The 25939-nt window shown below is 36.7% G+C and overlaps 4 protein-coding genes across 4 annotated transcripts; 1 reads left to right on the top strand and 3 right to left on the bottom strand.

The window, feature by feature from the left end:
* Nucleotides 1-1358: 1358 nt before the first annotated feature.
* On the top strand, nucleotides 1359-5718 carry LOC116145230 (pescadillo homolog). Its single transcript, XM_031430660.1, has 13 exons — nucleotides 1359-1450; nucleotides 1573-1658; nucleotides 2316-2564; nucleotides 2662-2787; nucleotides 2977-3061; nucleotides 3148-3261; nucleotides 3448-3541; nucleotides 3708-3946; nucleotides 4116-4223; nucleotides 4308-4429; nucleotides 4742-4961; nucleotides 5206-5439; nucleotides 5587-5718. The coding sequence occupies exons 1-13, from the start codon at nucleotides 1427-1429 to the stop codon at nucleotides 5680-5682; spliced, it is 1797 nt and encodes a 598-aa protein (XP_031286520.1). The 5' UTR covers nucleotides 1359-1426; the 3' UTR covers nucleotides 5683-5718.
* Nucleotides 5719-6084: 366 nt separating this feature from the next.
* Nucleotides 6085-12256, bottom strand: LOC116145134 (myb-like protein X). The gene is made up of 9 exons (XM_031430567.1): nucleotides 12211-12256; nucleotides 11999-12123; nucleotides 11483-11632; nucleotides 10312-11385; nucleotides 9629-9991; nucleotides 7798-9513; nucleotides 7544-7706; nucleotides 7220-7455; nucleotides 6085-6925 (listed from the first exon to the last, which is right to left on the bottom strand). The coding sequence occupies exons 1-9, from the start codon at nucleotides 12254-12256 to the stop codon at nucleotides 6272-6274; spliced, it is 4527 nt and encodes a 1508-aa protein (XP_031286427.1). The 3' UTR covers nucleotides 6085-6271.
* A 370-nt stretch (nucleotides 12257-12626) lies between these two features.
* On the bottom strand, nucleotides 12627-18093 carry LOC116145133 (COP1-interactive protein 1-like). Its single transcript, XM_031430566.1, has 17 exons — nucleotides 17898-18093; nucleotides 17625-17718; nucleotides 17337-17478; nucleotides 17125-17247; nucleotides 16865-17017; nucleotides 16429-16773; nucleotides 15969-16334; nucleotides 15732-15857; nucleotides 15307-15624; nucleotides 14963-15214; nucleotides 14728-14853; nucleotides 14536-14634; nucleotides 14116-14439; nucleotides 13659-14021; nucleotides 13427-13552; nucleotides 13182-13319; nucleotides 12627-13091 (listed from the first exon to the last, which is right to left on the bottom strand). The coding sequence occupies exons 1-17, from the start codon at nucleotides 18091-18093 to the stop codon at nucleotides 12627-12629; spliced, it is 3756 nt and encodes a 1251-aa protein (XP_031286426.1).
* Nucleotides 18094-18681: 588 nt separating this feature from the next.
* On the bottom strand, nucleotides 18682-25345 carry LOC116145132 (inner centromere protein A-like). Its single transcript, XM_031430563.1, has 11 exons — nucleotides 25304-25345; nucleotides 22257-23951; nucleotides 21653-22159; nucleotides 21236-21568; nucleotides 21003-21128; nucleotides 20743-20895; nucleotides 20360-20656; nucleotides 19548-20267; nucleotides 19055-19450; nucleotides 18920-18970; nucleotides 18682-18849 (listed from the first exon to the last, which is right to left on the bottom strand). The coding sequence occupies exons 1-11, from the start codon at nucleotides 25343-25345 to the stop codon at nucleotides 18682-18684; spliced, it is 4488 nt and encodes a 1495-aa protein (XP_031286423.1).
* Nucleotides 25346-25939: the final 594 nt, after the last annotated feature.

Here is a 25939-nt window from a genome sequence, read left to right as displayed (position 1 = left end):
AATTAAGACATAATTATTCAGCCGTTGATATTTAAAAAATTTATGTTTGTAAGATCTCATCGCTTTGTATATTGATATCAAGGGGTAGGCAGGTGAGGCACCAGGGACCTCCTAAAAATGAAAAATGATATCCTTACAAAAACTCATACAAAGAGAGCTGCAGAGTGACATCATCTAGAAGAAAAAAACAAAGAAAAAACAGAAAAAGAGAAAGAGATAAATCATGAAAAACAAGGGTAGGGATTGTCTTTATATGTGTCTTTGTAAAACTAGCATTGCTCCCCAAAAATATGGGTCCAAATTTTTTATAAATTTTTTTGAATATATTACAAAAATAAAAATTGTGTATAATTTGTTATCAAGCCAAGGGGTCAAAAAAAAAAAAAAAAAAAAAAAAAAGTCCAAATTTATTATAAACTTTTTACATATATTCCAACCCAAAGTTTATCGAAGTAACAAATTTGTACCTCGAGTTTCATATATTCCAATTTACACCCTTAAATCAACAAATTAAATTTCTTTTAACAGTGAAAGGCTAAAATGACCATTTACATGCCTCAAATTACTCACCCCCAATTCAATCCCAAAATTCGACATTCACATAAATAATCTCCATCTCTCTTCTACCGTCGGCCATTTGGAGTTGATTCCGATCTATTTTCTCATCAAAATCGACTGAAATCATCATTTTATCATTTCCTAAGTGTTTTCCTAGTCTTGATAGCCCTCGATTTGACCGATTTTTGACGAATTTCACAACCCAACTCCATCGTGCGCGATAGCCATTTCCAACCTTTTCGGCATGTACTCGGCATTATTAGTCTTCCCCGACACCACCATCTTCCTCCCCTCAACCCTCTCACCAAAACCCCTACCATATCTCATCTATTTACTCTACCAATCGACGACCACCGATACTTTTGAGCCATGACTTCTCAAGCATTTTTCAGTCAATCCTGGCATTAGAATTCACCTATTTCACCATCCATCACTTCTCCAGCATCTACTATCTAAAACCACCCCCTACCAACCTGACCCCGTTAGCCTGCCGATCACCATCCACCTCTCCTAGCGATTTTGCATCTCAAAAGGCAAAAAAAATAAATTTGAAATAATTTTTTTGATATATACTTATATTATCAGAAGACTCTCAAAATATTTCTTGTCTAGAGTTACAAATATTCTTGAGACGGTTTGGATATTTAAAAATTTTGTTTGAAAATTATAAATGAGTTACTAATTAGTAATGTACAAGAAAAAGATTTTTAAATCCGAAACCCGAACTCGCGAACCCAATCTAACCCGACCCAAATAATCAACCTACAATATGGCCTATGTGTTTAATCTTAAACCCTAGCCCTCTTTCTAACAATTCTCTTATTGCCTCCATTTTCACTCCTTGTGTGACCGAGGCTTCTCTGCCACTATGCCGAAGCATTACAGACCTGCTGTAAGTCCTCTAATAAAACAACATAGTTATAAGTATTATAAACGGAGGGTGAATATGCATCGTCTCTTGATTTTGTTTTTCCGTGCTTTCTTGTTGATTTTTTCTCGGATTTTATTTTCCAGGGAAAGAAGAAAGAAGGAAACGCTGCTAGATACATCACCAGGTCACAAGCTCTCAAGCACCTCCAAGTCAATACAAAACTTTTCAGGTCCCTCTCCCTCTCTCTCTTTAAGTTTAATTGACTATTATATGTTTATACGTGAACTTTTAAGTTGGAGATTCTTTTGTTTTTAGGGTTTCTGTTGTTTTGAAAATCAGAAAAATTTCGGCTGTTTTGAAAATCAGAAAAGCGGTTAACTAAGGAAAAATGATCAGTGATTATTGTTTCATCTTCTAAGAGTTGTTTCTTCTTTACATTTTCAGTTAATCGAATAAGGATGTAATTAGGTGTTGAATAATGTGAGCGTTATTAATTTGGTTGTTTGCTTTCTGAAAATCAAATGATGTTAATTAAAAAAAAAAAAAAAACGATAATAATAATATTTTTTTGGTTTTTTTGTGATTGCTCTATACTTTTAGTTTCAATTTTAATTCGGTTCAATGTATATGAGTAGGAAAATTGCTGTCAATTATCATTAATTTTATCTACGGTGTAATGTTAGTATAGAGTTTGAACTTTGGAATTGAAATTGAGTGGAATATGTGATCTCAATCCAATTCCATGACAAATTTCAGATGCCAAATGCAGCTTTAGTGGCATTTGTTTATTTGTACTTACTTGAGTGGCAAATCAAATTTTAATTTTGTTGGAAAGATGGAGTTAAACTAGACTTTGCTTATTGTTTTACTGGTTTGAAAATTGTAGGAGATTATGCATTTACAAAGGAGTATTTCCCCGAGAGCCAAAGAAGAAGTTCAGAGGAAATCATCACACTTATTATCACTTGAAGGATATTTCATTCATTCGACATGACCCAATACTTGAGGACCTGAGAGCAAAGAGTGCATATGCAAAGAAGGTAACTAAAGCCAAGGCAAAGAAGAATAAGGAACTTGCCAATATTCTGATAAAGCGCCAACCTCAAATCAAACTGGACAGACTTGTTCTAGAGAGGTTTGCTAACTTTACATAGTTTTCCTTCTTGTAGTACCAAATGCACTATCCCCATTCGAGTCCTCACAATCTCTGATTGTTACATTTGGGATTGTAGGTACCCTCATTTTGTTAATGCTCTCAGAGATTTGGATGACCCTCTCGCGCTGGTGCACCTTTTTGCTTCTTTACCTGCCTCTGACAGGATGAAGATTGAAGTAAAGCGTGTCCACAATTGTCGAAAGTTAGTTTCTCATTTTTTTATTTAAAAGGGGGGTTGGGGCGAAATTCTAAAACTTATAGGGTTTTCAGATACTCTGTACTCAATTATTGATTCATAATATGGTTTGAGTGTTTCCTATAAAAATTCATATAGATTTAGTATCTTATCACCTTCAATACTCACATAAATATTATGTTGGTTGTCGTCTAGGTTGAGTCATGAATGGCAAGCTTACATTTCTCGGACTCATAAATTGCGAAAGGTTTTTGTATCTGTGAAAGGGATATATTACCAGGTATGACAACATGGCGTTTACTGTTTTATAATGTGTGAGCTCCTTGTGTTGTTTAATCACCTTATTTATATTTTTGATGCATACAGGCTGAGGTTGAGGGTCAAAAGATTACATGGCTAGCACCTCATGGGCTGCAGCAAGTTTTGCCTGATGATGATGTTGTCTATGATGTCTTGCTCAACTTCTTGGAATTCTACGAGGTTTGCATTTTCATTGCTACTGAATTTGGCCTATTCTTCATTGTCGTTTCTCTCAAGATTTTGGTGCAATTGAATATCTCACGTTTTATTTTTCTTTTAGAAATAAAACAATTTTTGGAGTTCTTTTCAATCAATTTACTTTAGTTATTTTTCTGATTTACTTATTAACCTTTTTTTGGGCTGCAGACACTCCTTGCCTTTGTCAATTTTAAACTTTATCATTCCATAAATGTTAAATATCCACCCATTCTTGATCCTCGATTGGAAGCTTCAGCAGCAGGTTTGCTTCCTCTCTCTTACTTTTTAGGGGATTGCTTGGGTGTTTGGGTTCATTTAGAACAAGTCGCAGCTTCTATTGGTACCGGATGTTTATGGTTACATATTGTCCTGTAGATCTTTTCTTGATAGTTATTGATGTTAATATTGCCATCATGTGAATCCTGCAGAACTTTATGCATTGTCAAGATACTTTGATACTAACTATAGAACTCCTGAGCAAATTGATGGAACTGAACGAGATGAATCTGAACTCAGACTTGCCCAACTTCAGCATCAACTTCCTTCCAATGAACCTGGTGCATTGATGCAACTTGTTAAAGGTGCTGCTGATGAAAATGAAGAGGATGAAGATACAAAGGAGTGTAAGAAACTCTTTAAGAATATGAAATTCTTCTTGAGTCGCGAGGTGAGATATGGGAGAATGATGTGTTTTACACCAGTGTAAAAGATTCATTAATCAATTGTTGTGCAATGTTTAGGCCTTTTTGATGCTTTATTTTCTTTTCACTTCATTAGTATTAGAATCATTTTTTGTATTTTTTCTGTAATGTGTAATTAATCTTTCCTATGATCAGGTTCCCAGGGAGTCGTTGCTTTTTGTCATCCCTGCTTTTGGTGGTGTTGTATCTTGGGAGGGAGAGGGGGCTCCTTTTGAGGAAGCAGACCAGAGTATTACTCATCAGGTTGGCCATAATTTACTCCGTCATATAAGTTTGTGTTGAAATGTACTTTGGGGATAATCCACTGACTACTTCTATTTCATGCAGATTGTTGATAGACCAACTCAGGGTCATATATACCTTTCAAGAGAATATGTTCAGCCACAGTGGGTTTATGATTGCATAAATGCACGGATTATATTGCCAACTGAAGCTTATATGGTGGGAAGGTAATTTTACGAGACATACTCTTGTTATCTCCTCCTATAAGTGTAGTCATTTAAGTGTGACTTGCCGCACCCTGTGATAGAATAACAAATTCAAGTCCTTGATTACTGTGTGTGACAGAAGATTGTGGATATACATTTTTTATGAGGGGACTTAAACTAGTCACTGGGCTTCTATATCTACTTGGGTTAACTTCATTAATTATTTCTTTTTGAAAAAACTGTGTCAGCTATCTTTAAGATGAAAATTGGCATACGTTTAGTGATGTCAATAATTAACTTTTTAAATGTTTGAAAATTTTGTTCTGTTGACAGGGTTCCTCCCCCACACCTGTCACCTTTTGTTGATAATGAAGAAGAAGGTTATGTACCTGACTATGCAGAAACCATTAAACGGCTGCAGGCTGCTGCTAAGAACGAAATTCTTCCAATGCCAGGCTTGGGAAAAGAAGATCTGGAAGATCCTCAAAATTTGCTGGCTGAAGGTTATCTCAGTCGAGCAGAGGCTATTGAAGCTGCTGAGAGAAAGCGGACAGTATGTGTCTTCATAAGCTTATTTTCTTGCTGGTGAAAGTTCACTATTAAAGCAACTTTCTGAGAATTCTTAGATTGTGTTCAATTGTATCAGTAGCTTTTTCAGATGTGTTCTTCATTCCCTTTTTCTTTTGGGCAATCTCTTGATGTATTATCAAAAGAGAAAGGGTATTAATTAGACTTGTTATTTGGTTTATTGCTCCTTCATTAAGTTGTTGACTAAATCAAAATCTAAATTGATGCAGATGATGGCACTTGAGAAACAGTATCATGATGAATTAAAGATGGAACTTCAGGGTAACCAGTATTCTTCATCTGCCGTGGATAAGAATAAGCAGATCTCTGGTGAGGGTAGCAACAATGAGGAGGCTAGGGAGGAGGAATCTCTTCCTGATATGCAGGATACTGCCAAGGATGCAGCAAATATGTCGACACTTTTAATGTCACGTAAAACGAGGGGGCTATATGAAGCCATGAAGGTAATTTTGTTGACGCTGATCTGCACTTTTGATTTTCTATGATGTTCTATTTATAAATAGAATATGACTATCAAACAATTCTGAATAGATTATATCATATTTTTAATTAGTGTTATGTATTAATGTCTTTTTTGAACTGTTTTCCAGATAGGCAAAGAAAAGAAGAAAGCTGATGTTTCTCTTCTCAAGGAGCGAAAGAAAAGGATTCAAAAAATTCAAACTCAGAATACTAAGAAGAATTAACGAGCCGTCCCATAATCTTCCGTGGCCTGAAGTTACTGTTATCATTTTTGTTTTTGTTGTAATTTCTGCTTATTTATGAGCCAGAATTTTGTTATATATATATAAAATTATTTATTTAATGCCCATCTCACCTTTGCCTCAGACATGTCTGATGTCTCCAAGTTTTCCATTAGTACAATTTTTTTTTTTTTTTTTTTTTTGTTTTAAATTAAAATTTCTGGTTATAATTTTTCCTTGTATAAAATAATGAAACCGCTACAATTTCTTGCATTAAATGAAATTTCTTTATGGCGTATTTGAAAAGTTTTTGTAATTATTTTTTCATTAAATGATATTATCACAACTTGTTTTGTTCTTCAAGCAAAATGAACATGATTTATTCAATCTGTGTCTGTATATATATACACTCCACACTCAAACCTTTGTAAATTTCATTCAAACAATAATCTCTTCCACGCCTCTACTTTCACTTCTAACAATCTCAAACTTTGCAAATTTTGTTCAAACCACCTCTTCAATACCAACTACATTTACATCTTACTACTGACCTCTATTTTAATTGCTGGCAGTCACTGATCACAAACTTACTTCATTTCGGTGACACTGGCTTTGAGTGGTGAGAGGATTTACCAGTAATTGCTTTCTTCACCTTTGAAATTGAATGCTTGACCTTTGATCCAACACCTGATAATATAGATTTCTTATGTGCAACAACCTTAACTTCCATATCTCTAGAGGCCTCTACCATCACTGGAGCATCAGACCCCGAATCTGTCTTCTTATGTTCATCTCCTTCCTCTTCATAGCTTTCTGCTTCTTCATTTTGCATTTCTTCTTTGCCGCCTGTTGGTTCTCTCTCTTTCTTGACATCTTCATCCACTTTCGTGGATTTCTGAAAGAGGTTTGACGATAAAGCTTTATCTGAATCCACCAATGTGGACTCTTTAATTATGTCTTCTCCATGCCTGACTTCTTTGGCTTCTGAACGAACCCCTTTAGTGAAATCTTCTGCTTCAACGTTCTGTGAGGTTTCTAAGATTCCTTCCTGGAGGACTGGTGGAACATGCTCATTGCCAATTGAAGCCAGTGTTTCTGGGCAGTCAATGGTATTTGCTTCTCTCGTTATTTGCTTTTCACTTGTTGCAAAGGAGGTTTCCTCTGACTTCTGAGTTTCTTGAATGAGTTTGCTCCCTCCTTCAAACTCCTCGAAACTTTCTTTTTGTAATATCTCTGTATTGCATTCCTATATAATTGTACAAATAAAATTACATAAGATTTTATTTTTCATTGTAACTTGATAATAGAACTATTCCACAAATTCAGCTCCAATTTTTTTTTCACCAATTTATTTAATGTGACCACATGAGCAAGATTATTATCACTTCTAGAATTCATACAGTTGTTTCAGTATTTATACCTAAAAATGGTTTTACAGAAACAATCGGAGCATTTATTAGGGTTCCTTGTTTGATATTTAACTTTTCTCTGTAAATTATTCTTACGGGCTAGGTTGGAAAGAGCGTAAAATGAATCTGACCTCATCTATTTCAGTTCTGGCTCCTGTCATGCCATTTTCAAAGCTCTCCTGATTGATGGAATCCAATTTGATTGCTGACTCCTCAACATTTTTTCCTGTTGATTCATTTGGAAAACTCTCTTTTGTTATCTTGTTCCCAGCAGAAACTCGATCCGGGTCCTCAAGACTTCTATCTTCATCAACTTGTTCTATAATTGTCTCGCTTGCAGTAGCCTTTCCAGTTTCCATAGGCAGCTGTTTTAGAATAAAGCTTCAAATTTTATAGAAAGTGAAAGTTCAAAAAAAAAAAAAAAAAAAAAAAATTCGATTCCTCTTTCTAACCTCCTTCGGCTTGACTTCCAGTGACTGTGGTGTCCGATATTATATTTATCTTCTCTCCAGTACATTCTCCTGGCTTTAGTTCATCTTCTTGAAGGCCCTCTTTCATTTTTTCTTCACTAAGGGAATTTGGTTGATAAGTTTCGGCGACCTCCTTTTCCTCTTTGATCTGTTGCATTTTTCTCGTCAGTCACATTTATGTATAAACAGTTATGGTAAACCAAAACAGAATCAATAAAGAAAAAGCAAATTTTTCTGACCTCTTCTTTCGAAGCTTCACTTGTTTTCTGGCACTGGATTTCTTCAGCCCTCATGTCACTGACGTCTGATTCCAGGAATGATTCAAAAGCCTTTTCGCTTGTCTCCGATTTGAGATCACAAGCTTTCTCAGTTGGTCTAGCTACGTCTACGATGTCTTTACTTTCTGACAAAGAATCAATACACTTTATCTTATTCTCATCTTCTGGATGCTCTAGTTGTATATCTCCATCAGGGGTCTGGCTTTCTTCTCTGTGTAATTCAGTTGGACTCTCCTCTATGATTTTGTTGGTTGTAAGCCCCAGTGTGGAAACTTCAAGCTCTCTTGATACTTCCATGTGCGAGCTAATCTCTTCTGTTGACTTTGCAGCTGAAGAATCTTCAGGACCCTCATCTTCCAGCTTCACCATTTTTTCTGTTTTCTCTTCTTCTATGTTCTCAACTGTTGTTGTAGCTCCATGCTCGAAAGGCAATTCAGAGGTTAGGGTCAGAATCCGCTCCTCCAATTTCTCTGCCAAGGGAGTCTGGTCAGCAGCAATTTCATCTTTTGCAACAGGATCTATACCTTGTGCTCCAATAACTCCATTGTCGGCTGTTTCTTTGCAAGCTTCTTCGCTTTTATCTGCATCTGGCTTCTCTGCAGTTGGGCTTTTCCCAGTTTCATCACTGTCATTTGTGCCTTGCTCTTTGGACTGGTAAACTATATCAAGAGCTATTTTGGTTTCCGAAATGCCATCTGTTTCTGGATTTTCCTCACGCACATCTCCTTCCACTACATCCTCAGAGTTAGAAGTGGGGACGTAGTCCAGCTTCTCAACACTTGGGCTTTCCCCGGATTCTTCAGTGCCTTGATCATTGGACTCAGATATTGCTTCTCCGACTACTTTGGCTTCATTAACTTCATCCGCATTTGGAGTTTCCAGCATCGGACTATCATCATCTGCATGCTCACAATTACTAGATGGGACCTGGTCCATCGTCACTATAGTTTGGCTGTTCCTGGTTTCAGCAGTTCCTTCAGAGCCCTGATTTTGGGTCTCATCAACTGCATTAGAGGCAACTTTGTTTTCCTCAGCTTCAACTGTATATAAATTTTCTGTCGCTTCATTCTTTTTCTCTGCATTATTATGATCATTAGCTGGAACTTGATCCAGCTTTTCCACTGTTAGGCTTTTCTCAAAATCATTTTCTTCTGCACCCTGACCTTTGGACTCATAAACTGCTGCAGAAACAATTTTGATTTCCTCTGGTTCACCTGTCACTATATTTTCCACAGTTATACTCTCCGTTTTTGCAAGGCCAAGATCCTTAGTCTGAAGTTCAGATGTCAAGTCACTGGAGGTTTCTTCAATTTTCATGCTGTTAACTTCTTTACCCTGTTGAGTATACTCAATTTCATTTGTTTCTGGACATGGCTCACCTTGGTCCGTAACAAGCTTGTCATGTAGCTGAGCTTCCCCTAGGATTGTTTCTGTCACTGTTGTCAGAGTTGCATTATGGTTTTGTGAACTCTCTGTAATATCCTTAATCTTCTCATCCGACTCAGCTGGTGGCTCAATACTACAGTCTTGTACTTTTTGTTCTTCTGATTGTTTTATAAAGGATGCTTCTCTTTCCGAGATTGAACTTTCTTCCACCTTTGAACTTTCTGTTTCCGTCTTCTCTTTGGAGTCCACTGTGCTGGTGTATTCACTGTATACTGGAGAAGAGTCTTGCACCTGTTTGAGAAATAGTTGACCAATTTTCATAAGTGGGATAAAAGAACAGAATGTGCACTGTTGAAGTAATATTTTGATGTAGAGAATTAGTACACCATACTTCTCCTCTGCTTACCTCATCAGTTCTTTCACCTACAATGGATAATACAGGAAGTTCATTTATTCCATGTTCTTCCTCTACAACTGGTTCTTTGATGTCTTCACTATCATTTGATTGCTCAACTCCCTCAAGTGCTTCTTCAGCTAAGTTGACAGCCTTTATCGTCTCATTTGCATTTTGTTCTTTCCCGTCATCAGCCTCCAATTTCAGTTCCTCTTTCTCATGTATCTCATTTTCATTTTCTTGATTCTGGATGTCACTACAGTTTTCCTCAGTTTGGTTCTTGTGAGATTCATGGAGTATTTCATTACTTTCGTCTTCAGCCCCAGCTTCAGAGGCATGTTGAAGCATCTGATCACGATCAGCTGATTTAACAATCTGTTCGAAACTGATATGTTAGCAATGCGTCTGCTGTGAAATCAGATCAATAATATTCATTGTTTGACATAGCACATGAAATAGTCAAGTTCGACATAAAAAATTCGAGTCTCCAGTGTATTCATAATGGTATGTGATTAAGTGACCCATAGTTTTCATGATTATGGAGTCAAATTTTGGGACATCTAAATGTGAACTTAATGGATCTCTCCATCTTGCTCATTTCTGCCATAACAGATCGAAAAATAAGGAAGCTATTATATAAGTTGCTTAATTTAACGTTCAGTAATTAAAAATGAAAGAAATTATCTTGCTTTTACCTCTTCAGCTGTATATTTGGTGTCTATTTCTTCTTGTCTCTGGCTATTAGCTTCTCCTTTCTGTTCAATTACTTCCTTTTCAACTTCAACACCTTCTTTGCCTTCAAATATCTCTTTTTCAAGGATATCCTTTCCAATTTCAGTACATATAACAGAAGTTCCAGTAGATTTCAGTGCCTCATCAACTGGATTTGCATCTTCAGTTTTTTCCCTTGTTGGTGTTGGAATGGATGATTCAACATCTTCCAAAGTCTTTGATGTGCAATCATCAGTGTGATCTGCTAGTTCTCTAGCCTCTTCTCTCTTTGAGATTTCAACATCTTCTGATACAGAGAGAGGCTTATCTTCGTCCAACTCAGGATGGACATACAGATCCTCAAACCTCTCTTTCTGGACTTCCTCATTTGCAGGTTCCTTTTCAGTGTCTACAGGCTCCAATTCAGAAACATTTGATGGATTTGTTGTCTCTTTCGCTTCACTGGTCATGAATTCTTGTTCTTTTGATGTCGTTGAAGAACATTCCACTTCTTCTGATGTTTCTTCCAAGGGCATCTCATCAGTGGTGGCGTCTTTTTTATCTTCGCTCCCCGCATGAGGAACTTCATTTTCCTTTATGTTTTCTATTTTTTCTGTAGCTTGAGCTGCTGCTGTTGGAATCTCCTTGTCACTCTTCTCACCTAAGTTGGATATGTCCACTGGTTTCTCATCAATATCTACGTTTTCCACCATTGTCTCTTTTGTTTCAGTTCCTATTATGCTCTTCTCTTCAAAAGCAGGACCAAGACATTCTACTTGCTTTTCTTCTCCTGGTTCAGTTTCTTTCAAGCACATTTCTTCTGTTGCCACCGCAACAGATACAGAATCTGAATCACTAATAGTTGTCTCTTCATTTGCTTTGATTTCTTCTGACGCCTCCAACACCAAGGAGGATTTTTCAACTAGGCATTCATTGATTTCTTTAGGAGATGAGTTGACATTTGATTCTGCACTGTCCTTTAAAGTCTCAGAAACCGTTTCCTTTCTAGAATTTGTTTCCTCAATCTTTTGTATGAATGCTGAACTCAGTTCATCAACCTGATCATGGGTGAATTCGAATGTTAGTCACTAAGAATAATATTCAAAATTGGAAAAGTTAGGAAACAATTAAGCTTTCTTCCCCCCAATATCTAACCTCTTCTTTTAACTTCACGGCTTTGATTTCATTTTCTTGTGAGCTTTCCTCCACAGTTTCTTTTTCAACCGTGGAAGAAAGGAGGCCTTCTTTAGTATCTTCCATGCTCTGATTTTCTTTGCTTGAAATAAAATCAGCTGTTTCAGATGCCTACACGCAAAATAATAAAATTCTGGTAAGAATCAAAGAAAATTTCCAGCAAAGTTGAAGGGTATCTGTTAGCAAAAAGATTAAATTGTGGTAAGCTCTCCAATAATTCAATTAGCTTTGGAGATGGATTCTTCACTGTTGTCTTGGCATGCGCTAGTTCTCACTCATGTGACATACAGGGTCCACCCTTTTTTATTTAAATTTAAAATTGGGATCCTATGAGGATCTACTCCATTACTTTTGATAAAAGTAATCTAACTTTTGAATTAAAAGTCTCTAATTAGACAGAAATTAATCACTGTTCTTAGAGCTTAAATGCTTTTTGATAATCATTTATTGTTCTTTATCTTTTCCTCTTACAGATACCTCAAAATTGTTCTCTGCTGCGCAGCCTTCTATATTCTGCTTTTTGGCATCCAAATCTTCATCAACTTTTTGAGTTGTCTCACTATCCTGCAAAAGAAAAAAAAATAAAACAAAACGGATGATCCCTTGAAATCACAACGTAAAGAACAGTGGATGTAACATTTAGGTTACCTCTTTGGGCATCTTCGCTTCTATATCGTCTTCTCCAGAACTCTGTTCAATTTTCTCTACTTCAAGTTCACTAGATTGGTCAACCATGGTTTCCTCTTTTTAAAGTCTGTTTTTCGGTATCCACACCAACACTGTTTGCCTATACAAGAAGTAGAAGGGCTGCTTGTTTAGTGTGATTTTTTAAGGAAGATATTCAAGATATCGAACGCAATGAAAATGTGTTTTTTATAACCTCAGTTTTGGATGTCCTTTCCTCTTTTTTATCATCTCCAGGGCTTTGAAGTATTTTTTCTCCAGTAGGTTCCAGTGACATATTTGTACACTCTGTGCTTTTGCTTGCATCAGAGGTTTCGGCACTCTCCTGCTACAGGAATATTATTATGACATCATTAACTCTTGTTTAAAGACAAGTTTCGAGTTAAGCTATAGAGTAGCAAGATATCTCAAAGTTAAGTATTTATTTCTTCACCTCTTCCGTTTCTATTTCGTTGTCCTTGATGTCATCTGTTTCTTTCATATGCTCTTCTTCCTGTGGAGCTTGAGCTTCTTCAAGGTTTTGAGCAACCTCTTCTTCCATCAGACAAGGCATTTTAGTAGTATCTGAACTAAATGCCTCATTTTTGTCAGACATTGAAGTTAGCAAGTGTTCAAGCTCAGGTTCACTTTCCGGAGGTTTTTCCTCTGGTGAAGTTTCTGTTGTATCGGTATTGCTCTCTTCTACTACCTGCTCTATTTTGTTCTTTCCTTCTGACTCTTCTGCCTTGCTTTCATTTTCCTTAGGGATCTCAACTGCTTCTTGTTCAATCGATTGCGGTGAAATGTCGGCAACTGTATGTTCCTCTTTAAAGCTTTGCTCAGTTTTCTCTACTTCAAAGTCTCTCGACTGCTCCACTACACTGGTTGGCTCATGGTGAGAATATACCTAGGCAAGAAGTGAAGAATCTACTTGTTTATTATGATCTGGAAACCTATTAAACATATCCAAATTGAATGACATAAGAATTTTTAAAACCTCAATTTTGGGTGTCTCTTCCTCTTTTTTATCTTCTTCAGAGCTTTGAACTATTTCTTTTGTAGAAACACATTCATTCGTACCATCATGCTTTTCGATTTCCTCAACCTTAGCAACACCCACAAAATTTTCACATAACTGCATGACAGACAAAGGTTGAACTTCTTAAAGAATGTCAAAAATGAAATGAGGAAATAGTGTTTAGCAGATTGGAGTTAAGTGAGAATCATGTTTCAGAATCAGACCTCTTTGGGTTCTTCATTCTTTATGTCATCTTCAGCTGTCATATTATCCATTTCTGACATCGATTCCATGATTATACTCTCTGCGCTTTTGCTTGCGACAGATGTTTCAGCAACTGCTTGAAGATCCTGCCTCATGAAAATGATTATTGCATCATTAACTTTTATTTAAAGACAAGTGATAAGTTACAGAATACCATAGACAGTTCAACAGTTAAAGGATTCATTTGTTTACCTCTTCCGTTTCTATTTTGTTGTCCTTAGTTTCATTGTTATCTTCTGTTTCATTCTCTTTCTCTGCTTTCAGTGGAGCTCCTTCAAGGTTTCGTGAAGCCTCTTCCTCTGTCAGGCAAGACATGTTATCACCATCTGAACTAAATGGCCCATCTGCATTGGACATCAAAGATAAAGATTCTTCAATCTTCTCTTCTGCTGAGGATTCCTTTCCAGTTAGGTTCTTCTCTTCAGTTGGCAAACTTTCTCCTTGTGTCACCTGGAAATTATCAAGAACTACTCCGGGGATATCCGTGGTTTTACTTTTGCCTGTCTCTTTTTCTATGCTCTCAGTTGCTTCTTCTACCTTGGAGTCATCAGAAATCTGCATATGAAATTAAATATTAAATTAATTAAACATGGCTATGAGTTAAATTTTGACAAAGAAACAAATTAACCATTAGTAAGCAATCTTGAACCTCTCCTGTGGACTCCTCTGTTTTCTTTTCCTCATCTTCTAAGTTCTTGACTGGAGCTTGTTTAACTGATTCTGGAACGAGGTCTGTAGTGATGCTTTCTTCTACAATTTGTTCTACCTTCTCTCCTTCTGGCTTCTCTGTTTTGTTCACACTAACTGGAGAAATTTCAACTGTTTCTTGTTCAATTGATTCTGGTGAGATGCAGCCAATGGTCTGGTCTTCTTTAAAGCTCTTCTCAGATTTCTCTGCTTCAAATTCTGCAGACTGGTTTTCCTCTTTTAGGGTTTGTGTTTCAGCATCCTCAACCACACCAGTTGCCTCAAGCTGTGCACATGCCATGTAAAATGTAAAGATCTACTTGTTTAATATGATTTAAATAGATATTCAAGATATCCAACACAATGACACAATTTTTAGAACCTTAATTTTGGATGTCTCTTCCTCTTTTTTATCAACACCACGACATTCTTCAGTCATCTCATGTTTATCATTTTCCGCACCCTTGGAATTTTCAAATAACTGCATGGACAAATGAGTGTTGAACTTCATAAATGTGAAAAAAGAGTATTAAATGATTGGAGTTAAAGTGAGAATCAAGTTCCAAAATTAGACCTCTTTGGATTCTTCCTTCTTAATGTCATCTTCAACCACCATATTATCCTCTTCTGTCTTCAGTTCCAGGACTGAACTTTCTGTAGTTTTGTTGGCATCAGATGTTTCAGCAACTTCTTGAAGACCCTGCATTACAAATATGATTCTCATGTCATTCATTCTTATTAAAAGAATGTTATAAATTTAGTTATGGGATAGCAGCAATAACTGAAAAGTAAAGGATTTATTTGTTCACCTCCTTGATCGCTATTCTATTGTCCTTGGTATCATTGTTTTCTTCTGTTTCTTTTTCATTTTCTTCTTTCTGTGGAGTTTTTTCAAGGTTTTGGGAAGATTCTATAGCGGTTAGGTCTTTCTCTTCGCTCTGCAAACTTTCTCCACGTTTCTCCTGGAAAGTATCAAGAATTTCTCTGAGGCTTTCTATGGTTTTCCCCGTCTCATTATTAGTGCTCTCAGCAGCTTCTTCAGTCTTGGAGTTATCAAGAATCTGCATATGAAGTTAAATATGAAGTCAACAAACAAGACTATGAAATAAATATCGAAATAAACATATTAGCTATCAGCCAATTGTCCTGCAACCTCTTCTGTGAACTCTTTTGCTTTCTTTTCCTCATCTTCTAAGTTCTTTTCGGAAACTTGTTCAACTGGTTCTGGAATAAGGCTTCTAATATTGTTCTCTTCTATAATTACGTCGTTCTTTCCTTCTGACTCTTCTGCCTTGATTTCATTTCCCCAAGAGATCTCAACTGCTTCTCGGCCAATTGATTCCAATGACATGTTGGCAACTTCATGTTCTTCTATACAGCTCGGCTCAATTTTCTCTACTTCCACTTTTTCAGACTTTTCAACTATGTTTTCCTTTTCTTCAACTTCTTCAACATCCTTATCTTCACATAACTGCATAATAATGAGGATTGAACTTCTTAAAGCATTTTAAAGAAGAAATGAAATTTAAGTGATTAAAAGATTGGAATAAAGTTGGATTCATTGTGTCAAAATAAGACCTCTTTATATTGCTCTTTCCCTGTGTCATCTTCATCCACCATCTTATCCATTTCTCTCTTTGGTTCCAGGATTGTATTCTCCGCGCTTTTGCTTGCATCAGATGTTTCAGCAACTGCTTGGTTATCCTGCCTCAAGGAAATCATGATTGTGAGATTATCAACTTTTTTTCAAAGACCGGTGACTGGTTTGGTTATGGAATACAGAGATGTCTTGAATATAAGGATTCATTTGTTCACCTCTTCCATTGTGATTTTGTTGTCCTCCGTCTCTTTCTCATTTTCTTCTTCATATGGATCTTCTTTAAGGTTTTGAGGAGCCCCTTCTTCCATCTGGCAAGGCAAATTTTCAGCATCTGAATTAAATGCCTCATTTTTGTCCGACATTGAAGTTAACGGTCTTTCAGTCTTTTCTTCTGGTTCGTTTTTCTGTGGTTCCTCTTCCCGGGAAGTTTCAGCGGCAGTTACATTCAGTTCTTTACTCTCTGAACTTACCTGTTGTTTTACCTGGAAAGTATCAAGAATTTCTCGGGGGCTTTCAGTTGTTTTACATGTCTCATTTGTAATGCTCTCAGCTGTTTCTTCCGTTTTGGACTTCTCAGAAACCTACATATGAAATTATATCTTGAATTAACAAACAAGATTATCAATCAAATTTCTAAAAAGAAACAATTTAGCTACTAGTGAGCGGTCGTGCAACCTCTCTTATGGGCTCTGTTGCTTTCTTTTCCTCATCTTCCAAGTTCTCGACAGAAACTGGTACATCTGATTCTGGAATGCAGTCTCTAATATTGCTCTCTTCTACATTCCGGTTGTCCTCTTCTCCTGGCTTTTCTGCCTCGTTCAGATTTCCTGGATAAATTTCAGCTGTTTCTTCTTCAATAGGTTTTGATGAGATGTCGAGAACTGTTTGGTCTTCTTTAGAACTTTGTTCTGTTTTCTCAACTTCAAGTTCCCCAAACTGGTGGTCGACTATGTTTTCGTCATGTTGAGTTTGTTTTTCATCATCCTCACCAACACTACTCGCCTCAAGCTGTGCACATGCCTATACAAGAAGTAAAGAAACTAATTGTTTAATATGATCACAAAAAGATATTCAAGATATCCAAAACAATGAACCATGAGTTTTTTAAAACCTCGGTTGTGGGTGTCTCTTCCTTTTTGTCGTCATCCTCAGAGCTTTGAACTATATTTTCTCCAATAGGTTCTGGTTTAGTAATACATTCTTCTGTTATGTCATGCTTTTCAGTTTCCTCAAACTCCCCTGCATCCTTGAAGTCTTCACATATCTGCATGATAGAGAGGGTTGGAACTTCTTAAAGATTGTGAAAGACAAAATGAAAAATATGTTTTAAAAAGATTGGAGTTAAGTGAAATTCATGTTCCAAAACCAGACCTCTTCGGATTCTTCCTTCTTGATGTCATCTTCAACGACCATATTATCTACTGTCTTCGTTTCCAGGATTGTACTCTCTGTGCTTTTGCTTGTATCATATATTTCAGCAAGTGCTTGATGATCCTGCCTCACAAATGTGATTATAATTTCATTAACTCTTGTTTATAGACAACTAACAAGCAATTCTGGAAGTTAACAATTTATTTGTTCACCTCTTCCATTGTGATTTTTATTGTCCCTTGGTGTCCTTGTGTCACTATTGTCATCTGTTTCCTTCTCATTTTCTTGTTTCTGTGAAGCTTCTTCAAGTTTTTGAGGAGGACCTTCCTCCATTTGGCTATCCACTTATCAAATCTGAAATAAATGCCTCATTCTCATTGGACTCCAAAGATAAAGGTTTCTCAAGCTGCCTGCCGATTCAGTTTCCAGTGGTTTCTCTTCCAAAGAAGTCTGTTACAGTTACATATCTCTTCACATTGCAAACTTTCTCCTTGTTTCACCTGGAAAGTTTCAACAATTTCTCTGGGGCTTTCATTGGTTTTGCATGTCTCATGCACAATACTCTCGGCTGTTTCTTCTGTCCCGGCCAAAATTCTGCACATGAAATTAAATATAAATTAGTGAACAGACTATCATTTTAAATTTTAAAAGAACTGATTTAGCAATTAGTAACCGCTGCAACCTCTCCTGTGAAGTCCTTTGCTTTCTTTTCCTCATCTTCTAAATTCTTGACAGGACTTGTTCGACTGATTCAGGAGGAGGTCCCTCCTGACTTTTCTGCCTCATTTGCATCTCCTGGAAGATCTCAACTGTTTCTTTTTCAATCGATTCCGTGGATGTCTGTAACTGTATGGCCTTCCTCAGAGCTCTGTTCAATTTTCTCTGCTTCAGTTCTCTAGACTGACCAACTATGTTTTCCTCCTCCTGAGTTTGTACACTTGTTACACTAGTTGCCTCAACTGTGTACATGCCTACACAAAACAAAGAATCTACTTATATAATATGATCTAAAGAGATCATATATCCAATGCAGCACATGAGTTTTGAAAACCTCAATTTTGATGCCTCTTCCTCTTCTTTATTCTCTCAGAACATTGGACTGTTTTTTCTTCAGAAGGTTCAGGTAAGATAACATAGTCTTCCTTACTGTCTTGTTTCTCAGCTTCCTCGTCCTTTCCAGTATCCTTACAACTTTCATGTAACTATAACAATTGAGGATTGAACTTCATGAACATGCCATAGAAGAAAGTAAATAAAGTATTAAAGTTTTGGATTTAATTGAGATTCATGTTCCAAAATCAGACCTCTTCAGTATCTTCCATTTTGATTTCGTCTTCAGCCACCTATTACTGATTTCTGTCTTGGGTTCGGGTGTACTCTCTGTGCTTTTGCTTGCATCAGATGTTTCAACACTACTTGAAGTCCTGCCTCACAAATATGATTAGGACTCAACATTGTTTAAAGACAAGTGATTAATAGTAATGGAATGGCAGAGATATCTAAAGTTAAGATTTATTTGTCCACCTCTTCTATTGCTATTTGTTGCCCTTGGTGTCATTATCTCTTCTGTTTCATTTTCAGTTTCTTCTTATGTGGAGCTTCTTCAAGATTTTGTGGAGCCCCTTCCTCCATGGAAGGTGTTTCATTGGCTTCTGAACTAAATGTCTCATTTTCTCTGGTTTCTCCTCTGTAAAGTTCTGTTGCGGTTATGTTCTTCCCTTCTTTCTGCAAACTTTCTTCTTCTTCTCACATGGCAAGTACAGGAATTTCTTGAGGCCTTCGTGTTTTTACTTGCCTCATGTTCAATGCTTTCTGCCGCTCTTTCTGTCCTGGAGTTCTCACTAATCTGCAAACAAGTTAAAATCAGTAAGCAAGACTGTAAACTAATTTTTTTACAACGAATTTAGCTATAAGTTAATTGTCATTCAACCTCTCCTGTGGCCTCCTCTGCATTCTTTTCCTCATCTTCTAAGCTCTTGACAGGCACCTGTTCAACTGAGTCTAGTTCTACAACTTGCTCTATATAGTTCTCTTCGTTTGACTTTTCTGAAGCAATGTTACCCTTGATCGTTGATTTTTCATCAGATTCCAATCCAGGTACATCTTTGAGTTCTTTTATATCTGTTTCATTTGTTTGGGGTGTCGGTTCTGTTTTCACTTTCCCTTCCGTAGATGGATGCTCTAAGATTGTCAGATTCCAGCTCTGGTAAGGTTCAGGTGGATCTTCGATATGCTTCTCCTCTTCTGGTGTGGCTTCATTTACTTCCTGAGGTTTTCCTTCGGGTTCAAAGCTGGAGACCTTATCCAATTCAATTTGAGGTACATTCTGCAACCAAAGAAATGTTTTTAAAATCTCAGGCAATTAAAATGATGAGTACAAAAAATTAAATAGTTAAATAACAAAGAGTTGTGCTGTTTTAAACCTTATCTTCTGGAATCTCATTTTTACTGTCGGTGTCAGTGTGGATTGGTAAGTCTTCCTTCATTATTTCTTCAAGGCTTTCTTCTTGGCTCTTGAAGGGTGTCTCTCCTTTGACACTTGCAGATTCAGTTGAAGCAACTATACTGGAGTCCACGTCAACCACACTCAAGGATCCCTCAAGCTTCTCCTCTTCTGGTTCATTCTGGGGCAAGTTCTCAGGCTTTTCCTCGCGGTCGGATGTTCCACTCTGACTGTGCTCCAAGGCATCAGTGATTTTTTCCTCAAACCTTTCTTCATGGATTTTGATGGATGCTTCATCTTCAATACTTTCAACATATTCAGCTGAAGCACCTACAATAAAATCTTCATCCACCGCACTTAAGAATCTCTCAAGCTTCTCCTCTTCTTTCGGTGAAGCTTCTTCAAGGTTTTGAGGAGGACCTTCCTCCATTTGGCTATGCACTTTATCAGAATCTGAAATAAATGCCTTATTTTCATTGGACTCCAAAGATAAAGGTTTCTCAAGCTGCTCTGCGGTTTCATTTTCCAGTGGTTTCTCTTCCGAAGAAGATTCTGTTACTGTTACATTATTCTCTTCACATTGCAAACTGTCTCCTTGTTTCACCTGGAAAGTTTCAACAATTTCTCTGGGGCTTTCATTGGTTTTGCATGTCTCATGCACAATACTCTCGGCTGTTTCTTCCATCCCGTGCTCAAAATTCTGCACATGAAATTAAATATGGATTAGTGAACAGAACTATTGATTTTAAATTTTTAAAAGAAACTGAGTTAGCAATTAGTAACCGCTGCAACCTCTCCTTTGAAATCCTTTGCTGTCTTTTCCTCATCTTCTAAATTCTTGACAGGAGCTTGTTCAACTGATTCAGGATTGAGGTCTCCTCCTGACTTTTCTGCCTCATTTGCATCTCCTAGATAGATCTCAACTGTTTCTTGTTCAATCGATTCCGATGAGATGTCTGTAACTGTATGGCCTTCCTCAGAGCTCTGTTCAATTTTCTCTGCTTCAAGTTCTCTAGACTGACCAACTATGCTTTCCTCCTCCTGAGTTTGTACACTTGTTACACTAGTTGCCTCCAACTGTGTACATGCCTACACAAGAAGCAAAGAATCTACTTATATAATATGATCTAAAGAGATTCAATATATCCAATGCAGCAACATGAGTTTTTGAAAACCTCAATTTTGGATGCCTCTTCCTCTTCTTTATTCTCTTCAGAACATTGGACTGTTTTTTCTTCAGAAGGTTCAGGTAAGATAACATAGTCTTCCTTACTGTCTTGTTTCTCAGCTTCCTTGTCCTTTCCAGTATCCTTACAACTTTCATGTAACTGCATGACAATTGAGGATTGAACTTCATGAACAATGCCATAGAAGAAAAGTAAATAAAGTATTAAAAGTTTTGGAGTTAATTGAGATTCATGTTCCAAAATCAGACCTCTTCAGTATCTTCCATTTTGATTTCGTCTTCAGCCACCGTATTACTGATTTCTGTCTTGGGTTCGGGGATGGTACTCTCTGTGCTTTTGCTTGCATCAGATGTTTCAACAACTACTTGAAAATCCTGCCTCACAAATATGATTAGGACATCAACTATTGTTTAAAGACAAGTGATTAATTTAGTAATGGAATAGCAGAGATATCTAAAAGTTTAAGGATTTATTTGTTCACCTCTTCTATTGCTATTTTGTTGCCCTTGGTGTCATTATTCTCTTCTGTTTCATTTGCAGTTTCTTCTTTATGTGGAGCTTCTTCAAGAGTTTGTGGAGCCCCTTCCTCCATCTGGAAAGGTGTTTCATTGGCTTCTGAACTAAATGTCTCATTTTGCTCTGGTTTCTCCTCTCGCGAAGACTCTGTTGCAGTTATGTTCTTCCCTTCTTTCTGCAAACTTTCTTCTTCCTTCACATGGCAAGTATCAGGAATTTCTTGAGGGCCTTCGGTGGTTTTACTTGCCTCATGTTCAATGCTTTCTGCCGCTCTTTCTGTCTTGGAGTTCTCACTAATCTGCAAACAAGTTAAAATCAGTAAGCAAGACTGTAAAATAATTTTTTTACAATGAATTTAGCTATAAGTTAATTGTCATTCAACCTCTCCTGTGGCCTCATCTGCATTCTTTTCCTCATCTTCTAAGCTCTTGACAGGCACCTGTTCAATTGAGTCTAGTTCTACAACTTGCTCTATATAGTTCTCTTCTTTTGACTTTTCTGAAGCAATGTTACCCTTGATCGTTGATTTTTCATCAGATTCCAATCCAGGTACATCGTCGAGTTCTTTTATATCTGTTTCATTTGTTTGGGGTGTCGGTTCTGTTTTCACTTTCCCTTCCGTAGATGGATGCTCTAAGATTGTCAGATTCCAGCTCTGGTAAGGTTCAGGTTGATCTTCGATATGCTTCTCCTCTTCTGGTGTGGCTTCATTTACTTCCTGAGCTTTTCCTTGGGGTTCAAGGCTGGAGACGTTATCCAAATTTATTTCTTCAGTCTGTTTGGCTACTTCAATCAATGGATGGGTGTCATGTATGTCATTCGCATTCTCATTTGGGACCTCAACTTCTACCCCTTCTATCATCTCATTCAATTCAATTTGAGGTACATTCTGCAACCAAAGAAATGTTTTTGAAATCTCAGGCAATTAAAATAATGAGTATAAAAAATTAAATAGTTAAATAAAAAAGAGTTGTGCTGTTCTAAACCTCATCTTCTGGAATCTCATTTTTACTATCAGTGTCAGTGTGGATTGGTAAGTCTTCCTTCATTATTTCTTCAAAGCTTTCTTCTTGGCTCTTGAAGGGTGTTTCTCCTTGGACACTTGTTGTTTCAGCAGATTCAGTTGAAGCAACTATACTGGAGTCCACGTCAACCACACTCAAGGATCCCTCAAGCTTCTCCTCTTCTGGTTCATTTTGCGGCAAGTTCTCTGGCTTCTCCTCGTGGTCGGATGTTCCACTTTGACTATGATCCAAGGCATCAGTGATTTTTCGCTCAAACCTTTCTTCATGGATTTTGATGGATGCTTCCTCTTCAATAGTTTGAGCATATTCAGTTGAAGTAGCTACAATAAAATCCTCATCCACCACACTTAAGGATCTCTCAAGCTTCTCCTCTTCTGGTTCATTTTGCTGCAAGCCCTCCGACCTTTCCTCATGGCTCGACATTCCACTTTGACTGTCCTCCAAGGCATTAATTATTTCTGTATCACCTGTTTTGTCCTTGGTCACCATAAAAGTACTTCCATCCTCGTTTCTGTCCTCACTTGATGATGCATCAGTTGCAGCCGCCCCTTCATTTACACCCAATGTACCCGCATGTTTCATGAATGAACCGTCCCCTTCTTGTTCAGGGCTTTCATGACTCTCGTCTTTTGCACTTGAAATGCAATCATCTTTTGCAATTTTCTCAATAACTTCAGTATTTTCTTTAAGTTCAAGTTCTTCATGTATGCTTGAAGCTTCTGTTGCCGGTGTGGCATATGGCTTGTACACAATTTCCTCCTCAGCCTCCGAGATTTTCAAGTTTTCTTCTTCATAACTCTGTATGTCTGGAAGCACTGCTATTCTCTGGGTGAAGGCGTCTCCAGTGCCATTGTTCATCGATATCTTGTTCTCATCTTTTCCATTTCCGATTATTTCACTTGATTCAATTGCCTCGGGACTCTTTTCCTCACCAACTAAATTAGTGGACTTCTCAGCTTCATTTTCTATTTCTTTAGAGTTTGTTTCTCCTGATTTTTCTTCCATAATGGTTTCACCATCCTTGTTCAAGCTGACGACGGTTAAATCCGGTGTATGAATTGAAGCTTCTCCATTTTGATCCAGTTTGGCCTCAGGTATGCCAAGAACTTCCTCATTGGATTCAACTTTCTCATTTTCATGCATGTCAACTGTTTCTTTCTCCATGCTCTTATCTTCATCAGAAACATCTTGGTCTGTAATAACTTCAGAATGTGGATCAATGCTCCTTTCCTCCTTTAAAATTCCCTTTCCGATGAGATTGGATTCTTCAATCTCTGCCGTCAGTGAACTGTTTCCTGTAAGATTCTCAATGACAGGGCTCTTGTCATTCTTCTCTGGTTTCTCTTCGGACTCTTCCATGACTTCGCTTCCCGCATTTCCGGTCTTATCCGCAATCTCAATTTTTACATTGTCCATCTGTTTTGATACTTCACAGGCAATCTCAACAGCAGAGGGTGATTCAAAAAATCTATCACCCTCAGCGATTTCAACATTGCCTTGAATTCTAGTGTTCACTGTTTCTGGCCCAGTGGGTACTTGCATTTTTCCTGTTTCCACCGAGTATTCAGCATTTGCAGGAGGTAAATTAAGCAGACCTTGGAATTCCTTTAATTCACCTGGGGAAATTTCATCCACCAAGCCATCAGACTGCCCTTTCTGCACAAAGAAGAATTAATATTAGATGTCTTCACTTGTTTGGTACAAAGAGGCTTCTCGCACAAGTTAACTGGCAAAATACTATCAGGGCTCACAAGATGCTATTACAGTATTTTGAACTTAACGTTAGACTTGGAACTTCTAATTTATTTATGCATTGCTTTAGGAATTAAATTATTTATTATCCTGTTGTTATTTTTCTCTTCTGGGTAGTTTTTGTGATTTAGTGTAATTTGTAAGTCTCACTGGTATTTTATCAATAATGCCAAAATAGTTAAGTTGACAACTTGTACCAGTAAAATAACGCACGTACTACATAATATAACTTTATATGGGCTTTTGAATTATGATCTAAAAATTAATTGAATTAAGATTTAGTGATTCAGATATTCAAAGCTGAACTAGATCGTGATTGAATAATTTAGATGGGGTCATTTATCTAATCACTAAGAACATAATTTATCCTGTGTTTTTATAATACCCAAAAATAAATTGTATTTTTAACTCTTGGTAGTTGTTAGGCCATCAATTACTCCTGTAGTCCATTTATTTATTTTGGTTAGTAGTATTTCATATAATATTTAAATACGTATACATAAGAAAAATACATCTGATTGAAATTGAAATGATATTAAAAGCCGTTTTCAAATATAATGATAAAAAAAATAATATAAAATCAAAAAAATAAAAAGTTCTTTCCTTCTCCTTTTTCATTACTTTTTACCTCTAAATTTCTTTGAATTTATTATACTAAATATGATTTAACGAGTTTTTTAAAATTATTTATAACATCACAAATCAAATAAACATTCAAGTGGTTAGATTTAAAAAAAAAAAATCTGAACTGCGAATAAGAGTCAAGGGAAACTAAGCTCCAGCTTATCAATGAAAAGATTATGATGCTGAATAATTGAAAAATAGAAATTAATATATACATGTAAAGCTTTTCCTTCATAATTGGAACCAAATAATAAAATTTCAGATTGTGCTACGGCAGAAAATGGAGCTAAAAGAGTACTTAAACACACAGTATGTAAAATGAAAATATAAATGAAGTGATCATGTTGGTTTCATTAATTAATCTGATTCTAGATTCGAAACTGCAAACTTTAAGCTATATATTCTTCTGAATACTAACACTTGATCTTGTAAAACCTGTCAACCAATTCAAATATGTGAAGTCTTCTTACGATCTTAATGACCCAGAAACAAACTTCCTGAACACAGTTATTTGATATTCGAACAAACAGTACTGTTATTCCAAACTTGATCAATTATAGGTAGTAAATAGAAAAAAAGAAAAAGAAAAAGAAAACTATGCAGTAGAGTTAAAGAAGTGATCTTGCACATACCGTTAATGAAACTGGTTCTGGGGTTTCTGCTTCAGTCGCCATTAATATTTTCTCATGCAGCAGTTGAGTTTAAAATGCAACTGCATGAGAATAACATAAAAAACTTCAACGTGTCGATCCAATCTCTGCAAAAGGCAGCTTAAAAAAGTTGGGTTTATTCGTATGGCAATTCTTGAATGGAATTAAGGCTCAATTTCTGTCTATAAGATTATTGATCATTTTGATGGATATGATTGTTGCAAAAGTAGGCTACTGAGGACAAAAGCCACTTGTTTTATGTTAATATATTGGTGAGCTGGCCAGTTGATCGATGGTCCCTCCTACTGATTATTGTAGCTGTTGTACAGCTCTCTACCGAAACTGCTCATTCCTTTTTTTTTTTTTTTTTTGATAAGTTTTCTTTAGATTAATTGGTGTGATGTTGCCACTTACCGAAAGAAATTCCTGAATCTTGCAGTTTTCTTTTTGTCAGAAGGCTAATATGCTTTTGTCTTGTGGGGTTTTCTTTTCTTTTTCTTTTTTTAATGATTGTAACTGCTCATGTTCAGAGTTTTTATAGCTCAATGAAAGACCCCGTTGCGTTTACGGAACATAATTTTCTGATTCTTCATGTAGTTTTCCAGTTCTTCATCATGA

The sequence above is a fragment of the Pistacia vera genome, unplaced genomic scaffold (genome assembly GCF_008641045.1).
Source record: "Pistacia vera cultivar Batoury unplaced genomic scaffold, PisVer_v2 Contig460, whole genome shotgun sequence".
NCBI classification, from domain to species: domain Eukaryota; kingdom Viridiplantae; phylum Streptophyta; class Magnoliopsida; order Sapindales; family Anacardiaceae; genus Pistacia; species Pistacia vera.
This window is presented reverse-complemented; position numbering and strand designations above follow the sequence as displayed.

Coding starts and splice junctions, on each gene's coding strand:
- LOC116145230 (XM_031430660.1), top strand. CDS start 1,427: ATGCCGAAGCATTACAGACCTGCT. Junction 1,659..2,315: donor GTCAATACAAAACTTTTCAG/GTCCCTCTCCCT, acceptor TGAAAATTGTAG/GAGATTATGCATTTACAAAG. Junction 3,062..3,147: donor TGAAAGGGATATATTACCAG/GTATGACAACAT, acceptor TGATGCATACAG/GCTGAGGTTGAGGGTCAAAA.
- LOC116145134 (XM_031430567.1), bottom strand. CDS start 12,256: ATGGTTGACCAATCTAGTGAACTTGAAGTAGAGAAAATTGAACAGA. Junction 11,386..11,482: donor CCGTGAAGTTAAAAGAAGAG/GTTAGATATTGG, acceptor ACCCATGATCAG/GTTGATGAACTGAGTTCAGC. Junction 9,992..10,311: donor CCAAATATACAGCTGAAGAG/GTAAAAGCAAGA, acceptor AGTTTCGAACAG/ATTGTTAAATCAGCTGATCG.
- LOC116145133 (XM_031430566.1), bottom strand. CDS start 18,093: ATGTACACAGTTGAGGCAACTAGTGTAACAAGTGTACAAACTCAGGAG. Junction 17,719..17,897: donor GATGCAAATGAGGCAGAAAA/GTCAGGAGGGAC, acceptor TTTCATGTGCAG/AATTTTGGCCGGGACAGAAG. Junction 17,479..17,624: donor AAATTGTTGAAACTTTCCAG/GTGAAACAAGGA, acceptor CATTTATTTCAG/ATTTGATAAGTGGATAGCCA.
- LOC116145132 (XM_031430563.1), bottom strand. CDS start 25,345: ATGGCGACTGAAGCAGAAACCCCAGAACCAGTTTCATTAACG. Junction 22,160..22,256: donor ATGAGATTCCAGAAGATGAG/GTTTAGAACAGC, acceptor CTTTGGTTGCAG/AATGTACCTCAAATTGAATT. Junction 20,896..21,002: donor AAATGGAAGATACTGAAGAG/GTCTGATTTTGG, acceptor ATTGTCATGCAG/TTACATGAAAGTTGTAAGGA.